Source organism: Balaenoptera physalus (genome assembly GCF_965194825.1).
Source record: "Balaenoptera physalus genome assembly, chromosome: 7".
Taxonomy (NCBI): Eukaryota; Metazoa; Chordata; class Mammalia; order Artiodactyla; family Balaenopteridae; genus Balaenoptera; species Balaenoptera physalus.
This window is the reverse complement of record NC_138886.1, coordinates 32182874-32198855: the sequence shown is the minus strand read 5'-3', so window position 1 is coordinate 32198855 and position 15982 is coordinate 32182874. Positions and strand designations below refer to the sequence as shown.

At 39.1% G+C, this 15982-nt stretch overlaps 1 protein-coding gene across 2 annotated transcripts in view; it reads left to right on the top strand.

Moving 5' to 3' along the window:
* Positions 1-11783, top strand: part of NR4A3 (nuclear receptor subfamily 4 group A member 3) — a 39856-nt gene extending 28073 nt beyond the window's left edge. Inside the window, exons 8-9 of one of the 2 annotated variants that reach the window (XR_014265716.1) lie at positions 8488-9794; positions 11479-11783. Coding sequence is in view for 1 of the 2 variants with exons in the window: in XM_082469488.1 (XP_082325614.1) it covers positions 8488-8735 (248 nt within the window). In the remaining variant the exon portion in view is untranslated. Of the gene's footprint in view, positions 1-8487 lie in introns of both variants that reach the window. The other variant, XM_082469488.1, reaches the window with a different exon arrangement.
* The last annotated feature ends 4199 nt before the right edge of the window (positions 11784-15982 follow it).

The following is a 15982-nucleotide window of genomic DNA, read 5'->3' as shown; positions in this document are numbered from 1 at the left end:
GGAATTACCATTTTATAAGTATCCATTCACTAAGTAAATACTGAAGACCTACTATATGTGGGGCATGGTGGCAGTCCCTAGGGATGCAAAGATGAGTCATGTGTGAATTCTGCTGTCAGAGAGTGTATGGTCTACTAGGAAGTCATATATGATGATGATGTAGTGAACTCAGTGTGTGGTGGTGAGTGCTCAGGTCCTTAAAAGTGCAGGGGAAGTTCAGACTACTGCTAGCACTTTGGAGGTGAAGAAAAGTGGAGGTGCTGGTCATGAATAGCTTCCCAAGGAGGTGGTATCAAGAAATGAGACCATTTAGAGGAAGGACATTCCAGATGGAGGAAACAGCATAGCAAGGGCATGGCAGTGGAACACTTCAACACATTTTGGGGAAAAGCAAGTATGGTGGAGTTGCATTATGTATCTTTTAAATCCTATGTATAATCTCAGTAGAAAGAACAGAAAAATTAAAAGAGTACAAGTTATTACATTTGATGATTCTATGTCTTTGAATGAGCGTGAGAGAGAAGACATGAATCCACTGTGGGCCATGGTCTCTCTGCTTCTGGTGGTGAGAGCTGAGCGCATGTCCTGCACTTTGGGGAAATGTAAAGAATTTTCAGGAAAAAATATTGATTCTATGTAATATTTATCTTATGGCCTAGGATTATAACCTAACCTCGGAGTAAAATGCATTTCCCATATAGTAAAAAGGGAAATAAGATTGGAAAGGCAGTTTTGGACCAGATGGTGGAGGGAACTTGAGTGCCCAAATACCATTTTGCAAAACACTACACTAAAAGAATGTTCCCCGTGGCTTTCTTTCCCTACTCATGTCTTCCGTCAGGTAGAATATGCTCTTTTCTTTCTGTAGTCTTTTTCTTTGTCTTATTGGACATGAATTCTGAGATTGAGGGGGAGGCAGAAGGCAATGAAACGGTGACATGGCAGAACGGGGCAGGTGGCTGATCCTGCCACACCCTCTACCACCTGTCTTCCCAGAGCTCCACTGTTCTCTCTAAATGGTTACCTGGTTACTCTGTTTTTATATCACATATAGCCATCGGCTACATTGCAAGGAAAACTAAGTGTAAAACTTGGCAGGGCCATACTGCTTTTTTTAAAAGGTAGTGGAGAAAGGTTATCATGAGATTTGGAGATTGGAGAGCTGAGTTCAAGTCTTCACCCTGCTTACTTCCTAGCTGTGCAAGTTTGGACAAGTTCCTTACCCTCTGTGAATCTCAGTTTTCTCATTTTTCACAGGGATAATAATGTCTGCTTTTAGGTTTCTTGTAAAGATTGAATGAGCTAATGTATACTTTGCAGAAAAAAATATTAGACAAACCTTTATTATTATTTTCCTAAATGGTAGGAGTTTTACTTCCAGGTAGAGCTAGCTGTTCTAAGAATCCATAAAAATGTTGATGCATCCCTAGAATTGTTTATGCACATCACATTAAGCAATTTCTTTGTGTCTTTCTTTTCCAACTAGACCCAGGGTTTCTTAAGGGCAGGGAGAGTCTTATTCATCTTTAAAATTACTTTAGCATTGAAAGGTGTCTGGCACAAAGCAAATATTGGTTGAATGAATGGGTTAATTGTGAATAGCAGAAAGTTTCCCAAATTAGGAAAATCTGAATTATTTATTTTTAGCCCACCACTTTGTTAGTAGAAAATAGTCAGAATTCCTGAGAACTACCTTATTTCGATTCAGATTGACACAGTAATATTTATTGAGCATCTTCTATGTGCCAGGCATAAACTCCCTTATCCTCCAAGAGTTTGTGGTCTCGCTGGGGAGACAGACACCTGCTCTAATAGATCAAAGACAGACAGACAGACTGAAAAGCACTATTACAGACTGAGCACAGGTTGCTGACCAACTTGTGGTTTCCTGATCAGCGTAGGCTCAGTGTCTCTGGGACTGCCCGTCAGTAAAGGATGTTATTATGACATGAGAAGTCGCGGTGAGATGACTTCCCAGAGAAGGAAGTAGAGCTCCGAGCAGGAAGTCCTGTTTGTTAGTTGGTGTCTGAGTTACACACACATCTCTCCCCAGTTGCTCTCCTCTCCTTCTCCTTTGGCTGGACCTGTATTATTGCTGTTGCTGGGTTGGCCTGTGTGGAGACCTGCTCAAAATCAAAAGAAGTTGCTTTTCCTTATTGAGGCTCCTGATGGTATCATCACCCCTTTCCTCATCCCCTGATCCTTGCCATGAGGAAGAGGATTTGGCATTTCTTGTGTGGGTCTAAGAGGCAGAACTGGAAACTGTAGGAAGGCAAAATTTAGCTCAACATAAGAAAAACTTTCTAAAAGACAGAACTATTTGAAATTGGAATAAGCAACCATGGGCAGTGAGTTGCTGCCTTGGGGAGTGAGGTTTACGAAACAGAGACTAAATGAACTCTAGTTGTAGACTGGGTCAAACATCTTATGGGGACTGGGGTTGACTATAACAGACCTTCTCCAGCTTTCACGTGCATGCAAATCACTGGACATCTTGTTAAATTGAGGATTCTGATTAGGTAGGTCTCTGCAAGGCCTGAGATTCTAACAAGCTCCCAGGTGATGTTGATGCTGCTGATCTAGGGACCACACTTGAGCAGCAAGGGACAAGGGAACCTACTGGTAACCAGGATTCCATGAAACTAACAATAACTACCATTTTAAAATACTCAGTGCGAGGCACTGTGCCAAGGCCTCTGCATGTGTTATTTGTTTAATGTTCTTTAGTAAATAAATTTGGAAGGACCTGAGATGGGTTACAGCAGAGATGGGAAGCACAGAGGCCAGTCAAAAGCTATAAAAACAATATAGGTAACAGATATTGAAAACCTGGTCCAGAGGCAGTGAGACTGAGAGAAGATAGGTGCAAGGAACATTGCAGAGATAATAATCAAGTTCTTGCATTGGATTAAATATGAGCCGGGGAGAAAAATTGTTAGATTTGATTGTGAGAGTGACGGGGAGGATTGTGGAATCATTAATAGGCCAACTCAGAAGTGGCTGATTTGAAGGAAAGTTGAAGGGAAAGTTGAGCTGGGGACGTGGAAGATACTTGCTAATATTTATTAAGTACTTACTATATGCCAGGCATTGTTCCAAATACTTCACATGTCTTAATTCATTTAATTCTCACAACAACTCATGAGGCAGGTACCATTATTAGCTCTATTTTATGAATGTGGAAACAGACCCAAAGTCACCCAGCTAATAAGTGACAGAGCAAAGCTTTACATCCAGGAAATCTGGTTCCAAAGCTTCTGATGTGGTAGGTTTTAGAGTTTGTTAAGTTCTTTCCTGTTGTTAGCTTCTTAATAACTCCCAACTTGCTTATTCTGAGCAACCTACCTGTTTAATATTCATTTAATATATTTTACAGGTGCCTCCATTAATATATTCACTTAACAGATATTTATTGGGTATCTCCTATGTAGTAGGCTTGGTGCTGGAGATACAATGATGAGCAAGTACAGTCTATGCCCCCATGCAGCTTACATTTAATGGAGGAGGAGGCAATTGTTGCAAAACTATCTGATTTCAACCTGTGATATCATTCAAAGGGAAAAAATAGAGAAAATGCCATAGGAGAACATGATCTAGACTGGGAGTAAAAAGGGAAGCTTCCCTGAAGAATTATTTGATCTGCAGTCTAAAGGATGAATAGATGTTAACTAGGTGAAGAGAGAAGAACATGAACACAAACCTAAGTAGCTTTATTATTTCACTCAATTAGTCTCTCCCCCTCTCTCTCTCTCGATCTCTCTCTCTCCCTGTTTCCTCCCTTCTCCCTCCCTCCCTCCCGTCTCTCCTCCTCCCCACTGCCTGCCTTCCTCTCTCTCCTAGCAGAGATGTCTATGGCATGGATAGCCAGAATGAGCAGGAACCCAGCAGTGTCTTTAGATACTAACACCACGCAGGTTAGGAGTGCGGTCTGTTGTCTGTCTGCTTTGTTCACTGCTCTAACCCCAGTGGCTATAACATTGCTTGGCGCAGAATAGATACTCAAATATTTGTTGAAAGAAGCAATTAGTCAATTAGCTAATTAGGTACAGGGAAAGTAGGAGGGAGTTACAGGGAGGCTGAGTTAATCTCAGGAAGAGGAGGAACATTCTAACAGTGTTCAAGGCAACCAGGTATAATAGAAATATCTCTGCACTTGGTGTGAAGGAAATTAGCCACTTGTTAATTTTGACCATGGGCAAATCACTTAACTCTCTGTGCCTTAGCCTTCTTACTTATTGAATAAAGATCATCTTTGTCCTGCCTAATTCACAGGGTTATTGTGAGGGTGCAGTAAAATAATCTAAGTAAAAATGTAATGTAAAGTGCTATTAAATATATTTTTATTATCAGGGTGTAATAGTGAACTGCTGGTCCAGCTGGTGCCAGGTACTGTCTTTGTGGTATCTCATAGTGGGAATTCTTGTCTTAGGAGAAAGTTTGAACTAAATAACTCAAATTCTTTCCAATTCATATATTCTATGGTTATGACATATAAATCCATTATGTAACCATTTCTGTAAGTTGTATTTTAAAGTTTTGAATACATAAAGCTGAGTTAAAATACTGAAGTATTGGGTAAAAATGTTGTAGATCAAAATGCAAAAAATACTGAGAAGTTTGTTTTATTTAATGGTGGACAAAGATCTTAAGCTGAAATCTGTGTATAATTCTCTAGGGAGGGGGGAAATCCGAATGTCTGATTCCCCCTAGAATTTATGAACTCTCTGTATATCAGCTCTGCAGCCATGTTTACCAAGCTGCAAGATGAAAGGGGGTCCCTTAAACTAAAATGTCAGTGATTGGGGTTTTAAGGAATTTCAAATTACTCGGAAGGTCCCAGACACTTAGTGACTCCCAAGTGATTTGAAAATCTTACTGACTGCTGGCAGCAGTTTGCCTGGAGACTGAATTTTATCTCAGCCCTTTTAAAAGAGTAAAGAAGCCACAAATCCAGTAGCTGTTCAAAACAACAAAGAAGGTGCCCTTGGCTTCTAACAGGAGTGTCTCTGAATTCCTCAAGGAATTCCAGGCCTAGGCTTGATCCAGCTGGCAGGAGGTATCGATCTCCACTTGAATTCACTGAATAAATAATGGTTGCCATAGTTATCGAGCAGTCACAACTGGTTGGAGAGCAGGGAAAACTCCGAGGCACCTTCTGTGAGTTTGGCCATGAGAAAGTCTGGTTACAAGGTTCCATAATCAACCCCCTCCTGAAATCCAGCCCACACATTGCTCAGTTTCTTTATCCTGATAATGAATATGGGATCTTGAATATAGTGCAAGGCATGAGGCACAGAAAGGAAGGGAAAGCTTAAATCAATGGATCGGTATTTTATTCTGGGAAAAGCATCTCTCCCTGCATTATGAACCTAATTTGATATATTTCAGTATTTAATAGAATTTGCTATCAGCAAGATGACTGTTTGATCGTGTTACAGCAACTAGAGGGCTTCTCAGAGGACCAAATCCCAGTTTGTTCTATTTTAACATTGTTTATTATACCAATAGCGTTAACCTGGATATTTTAAAAGAAAGGAAAAGAGTTATCTGACAATCTCATGAATATTTTCACTTTTCTGTTTCCTTTCATCCTTCTCTATATGCAGAAATAATTTTTACATGGATGGAATCACAGCTTAGATACCATTTTATATTCTAATCTTTATTTAATGTGATATTATATATTTTGCCATGTTGCTTCACAGCCTTCATATTTGTCCTTTTTGATGTCTACAGAATCTTCTATTACGAGGGCATACCATTTTTCACTTAACAGTTCCCCTATTCTTCTTCCCTTTATCTTTTTCCATTTTTTAAAATAGGTATGCTACCCCAAATGTCTTCATGCATACAGTCTTATTCTTCTGTTCAGTGTTTTCTTCAGATAAATTCCCAAGAATGGGATTACTTGGTCAGAGGCTACGAACATTTTATAGCGCTTGAAATTTACTGCCAAATTTGCAGCCAGCTTTTTTGCTTTTGGGGGGAAAATAAAACTTTAGGCAGAGCACCATTGCTGTTGAAGTTCACTCTTGAGTGCTTCTTCTGAGACTAAAACAAGGGGACTATGTATTTAGTAAAGATAAACCATAGAGGACATCTTTGCACCTGGGCTGATTAGTTAATAGCTTCCTGGGGGAAAGCAAAATCCTGCACGGCAAAGCTTGGGAGTCAGGGGACTTTATCGCCTTTGTTTGACCCTGCAGCTGCCAACCATTTGCCATGTGTCAGGTATTGTCTTAGGGGCTGACTGTACCATGCATGTAGCACTCTCCAGTTGGCAGAACACTTTTATGTAGCATCTTCTTAGCTGAAACTCACAATAAACCATGGAGGCGAGCTTTATTATAATCACACTTTTTCTTTCAATTCATTGTGTAATATTTAAGAAACACAGAAAAGAATGAAGAAGACTACAACAAAGACTTGTGTATCTACCACCCTTTAATCCCCATTTTCCTAGGAGGATGTTGAGCCTTAGAGCAATTAGGTCACATGATTAGTAAGTAACAGAACCAAAAATGGAACCCAGGTCTGTCTGACTCCAAGTTCAGTCACCTTTTCTCTATATTATGTTGCACTGAGATTGGAGACCTGTAAGTTACAGCCCACTGAGATGCTGCTGGCAATTTTCATGGTTGTATTTTAATATAATTATAAATATATACAAATGTGCATCAGAGCTGGAAGGGACCTTAGAGGTCATTAAATCCAATCTCTTCCTTTTCATAGGGGCTCGAGAGAGGAAGGCACTCCCCAAGTCATACACAACTAGCCAAGTTGGGGAAGAATGCAGATCTCCTGATTCCTGGGCCTCCTTTTATTTAGGGCAAGAGAAAAAAAAATGTGTCTAGATAGTTGCTTCATTTTTCCGATGATTTTGGGAATTAACTTTTCTAACAAAAATATTCCCAACTAAAAAAAAAATTAATGTAGGAAAAATTAAAAACTAGTACTTGATTTCCCATTGGATGGATATCTTCCATCTCTCAAGAATTATTATTATACATGTAAATATACCAAGAGATGAAAACTTTGACTAAGATAACAGGGGCCAAGCTCTTCTCTCAGGAAAGAGACTCTGATATCTACATGCTGAGGGAGAGCAAATTGATTTGTACTGGATGTCATGCTCCTTTCTGTTTGCAAGGAGATGCAACATTGCTCTGGAGCAAGAGGACAGAGTCTGCCTCAGAAGACTGGGTTCAAATCCCAGCTTTTAGCAGCTGTGTGACTTTGGGAAAACCTTTTAACCTTATTTACAAAATAAGAGATCATAATATTTAACATGGAGATAATTTATACATTATTTTATAAAATATAAGATACTGGTGTTCATGTCTTGCCACATTATAAAATGCTTGCACCACCTCCTCTGGGCCTCCTCTCTTCTCTTTGACTTTTCCGTCTCCACAGCAGAGGAACGTGTATTTTGTACCAGGTGTAGGTCAGGTGTAGGTGTGTGCCAGGTGTAGGTCAATAGGAGTATGGGGCTGGGAGAACAAGGAAAAGAAAATCTGGATTCTTCTCAATGCTGGTTAGCATGAAAATACAAGAATGCACTTTGTATCAGGTCTTGCAGGGCGGCCTTTGCATTAACAAATGGAAATTACAGCCGCATTACCAACCCAGTGTGTCAAGATGGGAACATTTTTTCATTTGCCTGGATGTGTTTCCATGTCACTCTGAAAAAGAGTTGCTTCCTGATGGGGCTTTTGGAAGACCTCAGTCAGATAATGTGTGCAAAATAGTAACCACCCTGTTATTCACTCAATGTGGCTCTGTGACGGGAACTGTGTCTGCATTATTCGCCCAAGCTGATCCTCCCAGAAACCCTGAATTGGGTATGATTATTATCTTCATTTTATAAGGAAACTGGGGCTCAGAAGTTAAGAGACTTACTCAAGGGGACACAGTGAGTAAGTGACAGGACTGGGATTCAACCCCTGTTGTTGTTTAATACCAAAGGCCATGAACTACCTCTAAGAGGGAGGGCACTTTGGCTGTAAAATGCCATCCCAACTGGCAGAACAGGGCACAGGCCTCCATTAGGGATTCAGGGTTTGTTTGTTTGGGTTTTTTTTTTTTTTTTTTTTTTGGCTGCGTTGGGTCTTTGCTGCTGCACGCGGGCTTTCTCTCGTTGTGTTGAGCAGGGGCTACTCTTCGTTGCGGTGCGCGGGCTTCTCATTGCGGTGGCTTCTCTTGTTGCGGAGCACAGGCTCTAGGTGCGCGGGCTTCAGTAGTTGTGGCACACGGGCTCAGTAGTTGTGGCTCACGGGCTCCAGAGCACAGGCTCAGTAGCTGTGGCACACGGGCTTAGATGCTCCACGGCATGTGGGATCTTCCCGGACCAGGGCTCGAACCTGTGTCCCCAGAATTGGCAGGCGGATTCTTAACCACTGAGCCACCAGGGAAGTCCAGGGATTCCGGGTTTTTTAAGATGTAACTGCCTCCTAAATTTTTCTATCCTTTTCTAACCCTCTGCAGAACGACATGGGTTAAAAGAACCAAAGAGAGTGGAGGAGCTATGCAACAAGATCACAAGCAGCTTAAAAGAGCATCAGAGTAAGGGACAAGCTTTGGAGCCCACCGAGCCCAAGGTCCTGCGTGCCCTGGTAGAACTGCGGAAGATCTGCACCCTGGGCCTCCAGCGCATCTTCTACCTGAAGCTGGAAGACTTGGTGTCTCCACCTTCCGTCATCGACAAGCTCTTCCTGGATACCCTGCCTTTCTGAGCAGGAGCAGCCTGAGCAGGGAGCTGCCTCATGTGCTAGCAGCCGCTTGCCAAGCAGCGGAGGGATGGGTCTGGACACCTACCACTTTCTGTCCTTCCTTAAGAGAAAAAGCAAGCTCCTGTAGAAATGAAAGACCTTTTTTTTTTTTTTTTTTTTCCTGGCACTTTTCCTTACAACTGAAAGCCAGAAAACTTGCAGAGTATTGTGTTGGGGTTGTGTTTTATATTTAGGCTTTGGGGTTGGGGTCGGGGGGGTGGGGTATAGTTCATGAGGGTTTTCTAAGAAATTGCTAACAAAGCACTTTTGGACAATGCTATCCCAGCAGGAAAAAAAATAATAATAATAATAACTGTTTTAAAACTCTTTCTGGGGAATACAATTATAGTTGGTTTGTATTTAAAAACAAGAACAGCCAAGGGTTGTTCGCCAGGGTAGGATGTGTCTTGAGATTGATCCCTTTAGAGTACACTTCTTGTATCAAGGGTACATATGTGGTGCAAACAAAGCAGAAATTCCCTCTTCCTAATTTCTTTCTTCCGTATTTTATTTTAACAAATGGTGAAAGATGGAGGATTACCTATAAATCAGACATAGCAAAATGATAATGGCTGTTCGCTTCCATATACAAGTGCAATTTTTAAAGTGCTGTCTTACTAAGTCTTGTTTATTAACTCTCCTTTATTTTATATGGAAATTGAAAGGAGGCAGTCATGTTAGCAAATGACACATGCTAATTTTCCTAGCAGAGGCTTTGTCCACCTGCCCTTTAGAACCCTTCTGAGGTATGGTCCATCCAAGAATTTAGGCCATTCTTGATGGATACAGATCCCTGCCCTGACTGTCCATCTGTCCTAAAGGGGGCTCAGATTATAAGATGGATTGCATACAGCTTTTTTTTTTTTGTCATGTTCTGTAAATCCAGCCGGAGTTCCCTAAACTTTCTTCAGTTATAGAAACCGACTGACACATTCATTCAGAAGCCCCAGGAGCATTCAATGAGTTTTAAGCGTTTGAACCCTAGATGAGAACATGCAAATGAGTAGGAATGGATCATACAGGGTAAGCACCAGGGATAATAAGGTTTTTAAAATATATATAATTTAATTTTTGTTATCGGTTAAAGAGACAATTTTGGAGAACAAGCAAGTCTTATTATAAAAAAAAAAATAGTGTGAATGTAAGTACTTAGAAAGGATTAGTGGGCTGCGTTTCAACATTCCGTGTTCGTACTCCCTTTTGTATGTTTATACTGTTAATGCCATATTATTATGAGATAATTTGTTGCATAGTGTCCTTATTTGTATAAACATTTGTATGCACGTTATATTGTAATAGCTTTGCCTGTATTTATTGCAAGACCACCAGCTCCTGGAAGCTGAGTTACAGAGTACTTAAATGGGGTGTTCACAGTGAACTTGGATACACCAATTAGAAATTAAATAAGCAAATATATATATAAATATAGCAGGTTACATATATATATTTATAATGTGTCTTTTTATTAACCATTTGTACAATAAATGTTACTTCCCATGCGGTTATTTTTTGGTTCATTTGCAGTGACTTTTAAGGCAGTACTGTTTAGCACTTTGATATTAAAATTTTGCTTATGTTTTGCTAAATTCAAATAATGTTTGAAGATTTTTAGGTCTAAAGGTCTTTATATTATATACTCTGTATCAAGTCAAAATATCTTTGGCCATTTTGCTAAGAAACAAACTTTGAATGTCAAACTGATGTCACAGTAGTTTTTGTTAGCTTTAAATCATTTTTGCTTTAGTCTTTTTAAAGGAAAAAGAACAAAACTATGCTGTTTATATTGTCATTAAATTATACAATCAAACAAATGCCAAATGAATTGCCTAATTGCTGCAAAGGATAGCCGAGATAGCAAATCATATATGTTTTTTTCCAAGAGTCATTCTGATATTTGATCATATATTATGTTTGTGTGAGCTTTTGTGAGAGATTATTATTTTTATATCAAGATGATAGGATCTGGAATGTTAGGATCTTGGAATGTTAGACTTAGAAGGAGCCTGACTTGTCAACTAGTCCACGCACCCTGAAATTCATAGAGGAGAAAACTGGGGCCCAGCAAAAGGCAAAGAGTTACCCAAGGTCAGACAGCTGGTAACAGAATCAAGACTAGGACCTAATCCTTCTTTCCATGGTCTTTTTACTTAATTTACTGCACCTATAGGGAAACAGGCTTTTAGAAATAACCACTAATATTTATTTACATTTTACCATGAAAAAGTAGTACTTTTGCAGTAATTTTTTTTAGCTTATATGCAAACACAATAAACATTATTAAATATCAGGAAAGCTAACGTTTCATACAAGGTAGCTTCAGACCAAATTCAAAATGAATTTGGATAAATTAGAAATACTGTGCATACATATAACCCTTTTGTGCACCGTTAGTCTTGGAATGTTAATCCTTGTTTTTTTGTCAAGTCTGTAAAGGAAAAACAAAACAAAACGAAAAAACAGAGCCCTAGAGAAATGCTGTCACTTTTCATTTTTACACCCATCAGATTTAAGGGAAAGACTTTTTAGCTGTTATTGATTGGTTGGAAGGAATGAAGGTTTTTAGTTATAGGTCCAGACACTAGTGCTGAAAAATAAAGATTATAGCCAGTGTTCTTCTGTCTTCCATAGTTATTACAACTATGAGAGCCCCCCACCAAGTCATCTATCAATTCAAGTCTCTTTTTTTATCTTAATGTTGACACACAAGTTTATACAGAGTGGATGACCAAACTAGCTCAGAAGAGGACAGCAAGAATTAAAGCAGGTGATTCTTCCCTTGTGGGAGAGCTCTCTCAGTGCGAACATGCCTTCTGTGGGCGGAAATCAGGAATCCACCAGCTGTTAATGGAGAGTGCCTTGCTTTCATTTCAGACAGCAGAGTTTTCCAAAGTTTCTCTGCTCCTCTAACAGCATTGCTCTTTAGTGTGTGTTAACCTGTGTTTGAAAGAAATGCTCTTGTACATTAACAATGTAAAGTTAAATGATTAAATTAAATTACATTTTATCAATGGCTACTGGTGTGTTGAATAAGCACGCTTCATTTAACAGTATTTTCTTAACCATTTATATAATGGTATTTGCTGTGAACTCTTAAACATACCCCAAATGGATTTTTTAAAAGGCTTACTAATGCTGAAAAATTAATAGGCATTCTGAATTGGAAATATATTAAACCTCACTGATTGGGAAGAAGGACATTCTAAATTCAATAACCATTTATTGACTACTTCCTGCAGGCAAAGCACAGTTGGGTGCTTTGAGGAGATACAAACATGCACGGTGTATGAAGTTTTTGCTTTCAACTGTATATAACATAAGTGGAGCTAACAATCTGTTGCCTAAACTTATCATTTAGGGGTATGAAGGATTTATTTCTATATCAAGATGACAGGATATCAGTTGTTTGTGAACCAGAATTTACAAGAATCAGGGTTAGAGTTCTCAAAGATTGATTGGTACTCTCTGCCTTTTTGCTGAAGCCATTACTATTACATTGCTTAGAAACCCCTCTGTGGGCAATGCAAATACAACTTTTATTCAGCTCTACCCCAAACACATATTCCAAGTTAGTACAAATATGGTTTTTTTGTGTGCACTGATAGCTCAAAACTAGAAACGTGGGAGCTCTCATGATTTTCTTCATTAGTTCATGCACAGAGTATTTTCTAAGTGCTGTGTGTGGTCTAGGAACCAAACCCTTCTTCCTGCTTCTTGCCAGTGCCTTCATTTCCTCAACTATAAAATACAGTAAGAAGAGAATGAGAGATACAGCGGAGCACCATCTTGCATACAAATTCAAATATAGGTGCTTGGCCCAAAGGGAAAAAAGAAAGGGGGAGTGGGGAAGCTCCTTTTTCGGGGACTCTAGGGGCAAAAGTCTGGTTTGAATGGGGAGGGAGGCAAGTAAGATCAGTTCTAGATAAGGGGCATTTATTTGCCTGCGGTTGAATTTGCATAAGTTAAATTCACAAAGATAACGCAAGAAGCTAATTGTTGACTTTAAAAAAAATTGCAGTAAAACACACATAAAACATCATTTTAACCATTTATAAGTATCCAGTGATGTTGAGTACGTTCATATTGTTTAAGCAATCTCCAGAACTCTTCATCTTGCAAAACTGAAGCTCTGTTCCTATTAACAATAACTCCCCATTCCTCCCTCCCTCAGCCCTTGTAACCAATATTCTTCTTTCTGTCTCTGTGAATTTCACTACCCTATGTACCTCATATGAGTGGAATCACACGGTATTTGTCCTCTTGTGTCTGGCTTATTTCACCTAACATAATGTTCTCAAGAGTCATCCATGTTGGAGCATGTGTCAAAATTTCCTTCCTTTTTAAGGCTAAATAATATTCCATACCACATCTTGTTTACCTATTCACGTGTCATTGGACACTTGATTTGCTTCCCCCTTTTGGCTATTGTGAATAATGCTGGTATAAACATGGGTGTACAAATATTATCTTTTCAAGACTTTGCTTTCAATTCTTTTGGCTAAATATTGACCTTTGAGCTTAAGTATTATGTAAATTATTTTCAAAGATAATCTTGATTATATGTGATTTTTTGTGTTTTTTTTTTTTTTGCCTTAGGCACTGATTTCAGACCCTCCCCATTTCCTTCTCTCAGGTAGCTCCATGAGCAAGCTGCTTATAAACCTTTGTTCTAGGACTAGGAGAAAAATGGGAAAGACTAAAATCAAAAACGGAAAAGACTGAAATCTAAGAGTATTAAATGGTCCATCATCTTGTCCAAATACTTTTCTTTGAAAAAGCCCATACTTTTCTTTGAAAAAGCCCATACTTTCAGCCCAATGGGTTGAAAATCTCATCATGTTTCAAAGAGGATTTTTGCACCTTCTATTATATGACACCCCTCACCATGAACAAAATTCTTCAAAAGATATTTAAGAAAATTATTCCTCAGGGTCATAGCTGAGTTGTACCGTGACACTAACATAGACAATACTTTTTGTTTGTGTGTTCTGTTTGGTTAGTGTTGCAAGCACACTCATTCCTGTTTTATTTTTTTAACTCTGCGCATTTCATGGCTCCAACTGGGAGCCCAAGGATCACTGGCCCTTTACCCGATTACCTGCTATGATGCTAGTCATCCTCCAGGCTGGGGCTCTAAGGGCATTTGATTCGAGGAGAAGAGGAGACTCAACATTTATTAGGCATCTATTATGTGTGCCAGATACTCCAGTAGATATGCTCATACATGATCACACTTAATGCTCACTACTTCTGAGAAGGTGTCATTATTCCCTGTCTGAAAATGGGGAAAGAGGCTAGGAGAGGGTGAGTACCTTGCCCAAGAGCCCATGGGATTTGAACACATGTCCGTATGGCTCTGCAACCCCTGGCAGTCTTCCTGGTGCTTGGTCCTTAGACCCCTGTTCCTCTCTGAAGCAGAGAGAGCATTTACCCTCAGTTCCTTGCTCATCAGCAAGTGGTAAGAAACTCTACCCAAGCACCAGAGCTACTAGCCTATAGAGTGACACAACCTCATTTTCTCTTTCTGTCAAATTTATCACCTGTCCTACTAATTCTTCAGATTCCTTGACTCATGACCCCCACCGTTTTTTCGCCAGGTACTCTAACTTTGTCCCTCACCAGCCTTAGACCCACAGAGCCTTGTAATAATGAAGCCCTGCTTCACTTTTGGAATCCCTTTCTGATGCTTCCCCCTCTAAACACAAATGTTCTCTATACTCAGAATGGACTGCAATCATTCAACCCCTCACAACTCTTTCCTGCCCCAGCCAACTTCTCAATTTCCAGCTGATTTAAAACTTACACTGAGCACTATAGTCAACAGCTTAAAGGTTGTCCTCCTTCAGATTCTACAGCCACCTCTCTGTTCCCTTCTGACCACGTTCAGTAAACCCACAAAGACCAGCCTCATCAGCCCCATAATCTGCTTTCCTTGTCCCTGCAGAGAGTTGCTGGAGCAATGCAGAGAGCCAGGCAGTCCTTGACCATCTCAGAGTTGTTCTCTTCCCAGCAGCCTGGCCTTCATTTTGCCCATTGAACATATGAGTCTCCTAACACACTTTCTACCTTTTATTCCTAAAATCCTAATTTCTTCCCCCTGATCATTTCATCCTTGCACATTTTTCTTGCCAGGTTCTAATCAATTGTTCAGAATTATACAAAGGTGTTTATAAGTATATGTAAAAAAAAGACACATAAATATACTAACCTAACATAGCTGCTTTCATATGTTTCATTGTCCATATGAACATACTGAGGTTTTTCCTCTTATTTAAAAAAAATAAAGAGTACATCCTTATATATTTGCATTTTTGCTTCTTACATTGCCAAGAGATTCTATGGGAAACTAAAATAATATAAAATTGGAAAAATAAAACCGATTGAAAAGAAAAAAGTAAAATAATTCATATATACAAAAAATGAAACTGACTTAAAACCAAAAAATAATTATAAAATGATTTATACATACAAAACAGTAATATAACAAACATCTAGGAACTCACCACCCAACTCTAGAACTGTTGGAATCTCTATGCTTCCCTAATCATATTCCCCTCTTCTCCCCAACAGCCTGAATTTTGGTTTATCATTGCATATGTATATATTCCTAAACAATTTACTGTTTAGAGTTACACTTTTAAAATTTTATATTAGTTGTATCGTAAGGTATATATTCTTCTGCAACTTGTTTTTCTCTTTGCTCAAAATTATGTTTATCTATCCACAGATGAATGGATAAAGAAGATGTGAGGTATACACACACACACACACACACACACACACACACACACACACACAATGGAATATTACTCAGCCACAAAAAAGAATGAAAGAATGCCATTTGCAGCAACATAGATGGACCTAGAGATTATCATACTAAGGGAAGTAAGTCAAACAGAGAGACAAATATCACATGATATCATTCATATGCAGAATCTAAAAAAAAATGATACAAATGAACTTATTTACAAAACAGAAGTAGACTCACAGACATAGAAAACAAACTTATGGTTATCGAAGGGGGTGGGGTAAATTAGGAATTTGGAATTAGCAGATACAAACTACTATATGTAAAATAGATAAACAACAAGGTCCTACTGTATAGCACAGGGAACCATATTCAGTATACTGTAATAGACTATAATGGAAAATAATCTGTATATGTATAACTGAATCACTTTGCTCTACACCAGAAACTAACACAACATTGTAAA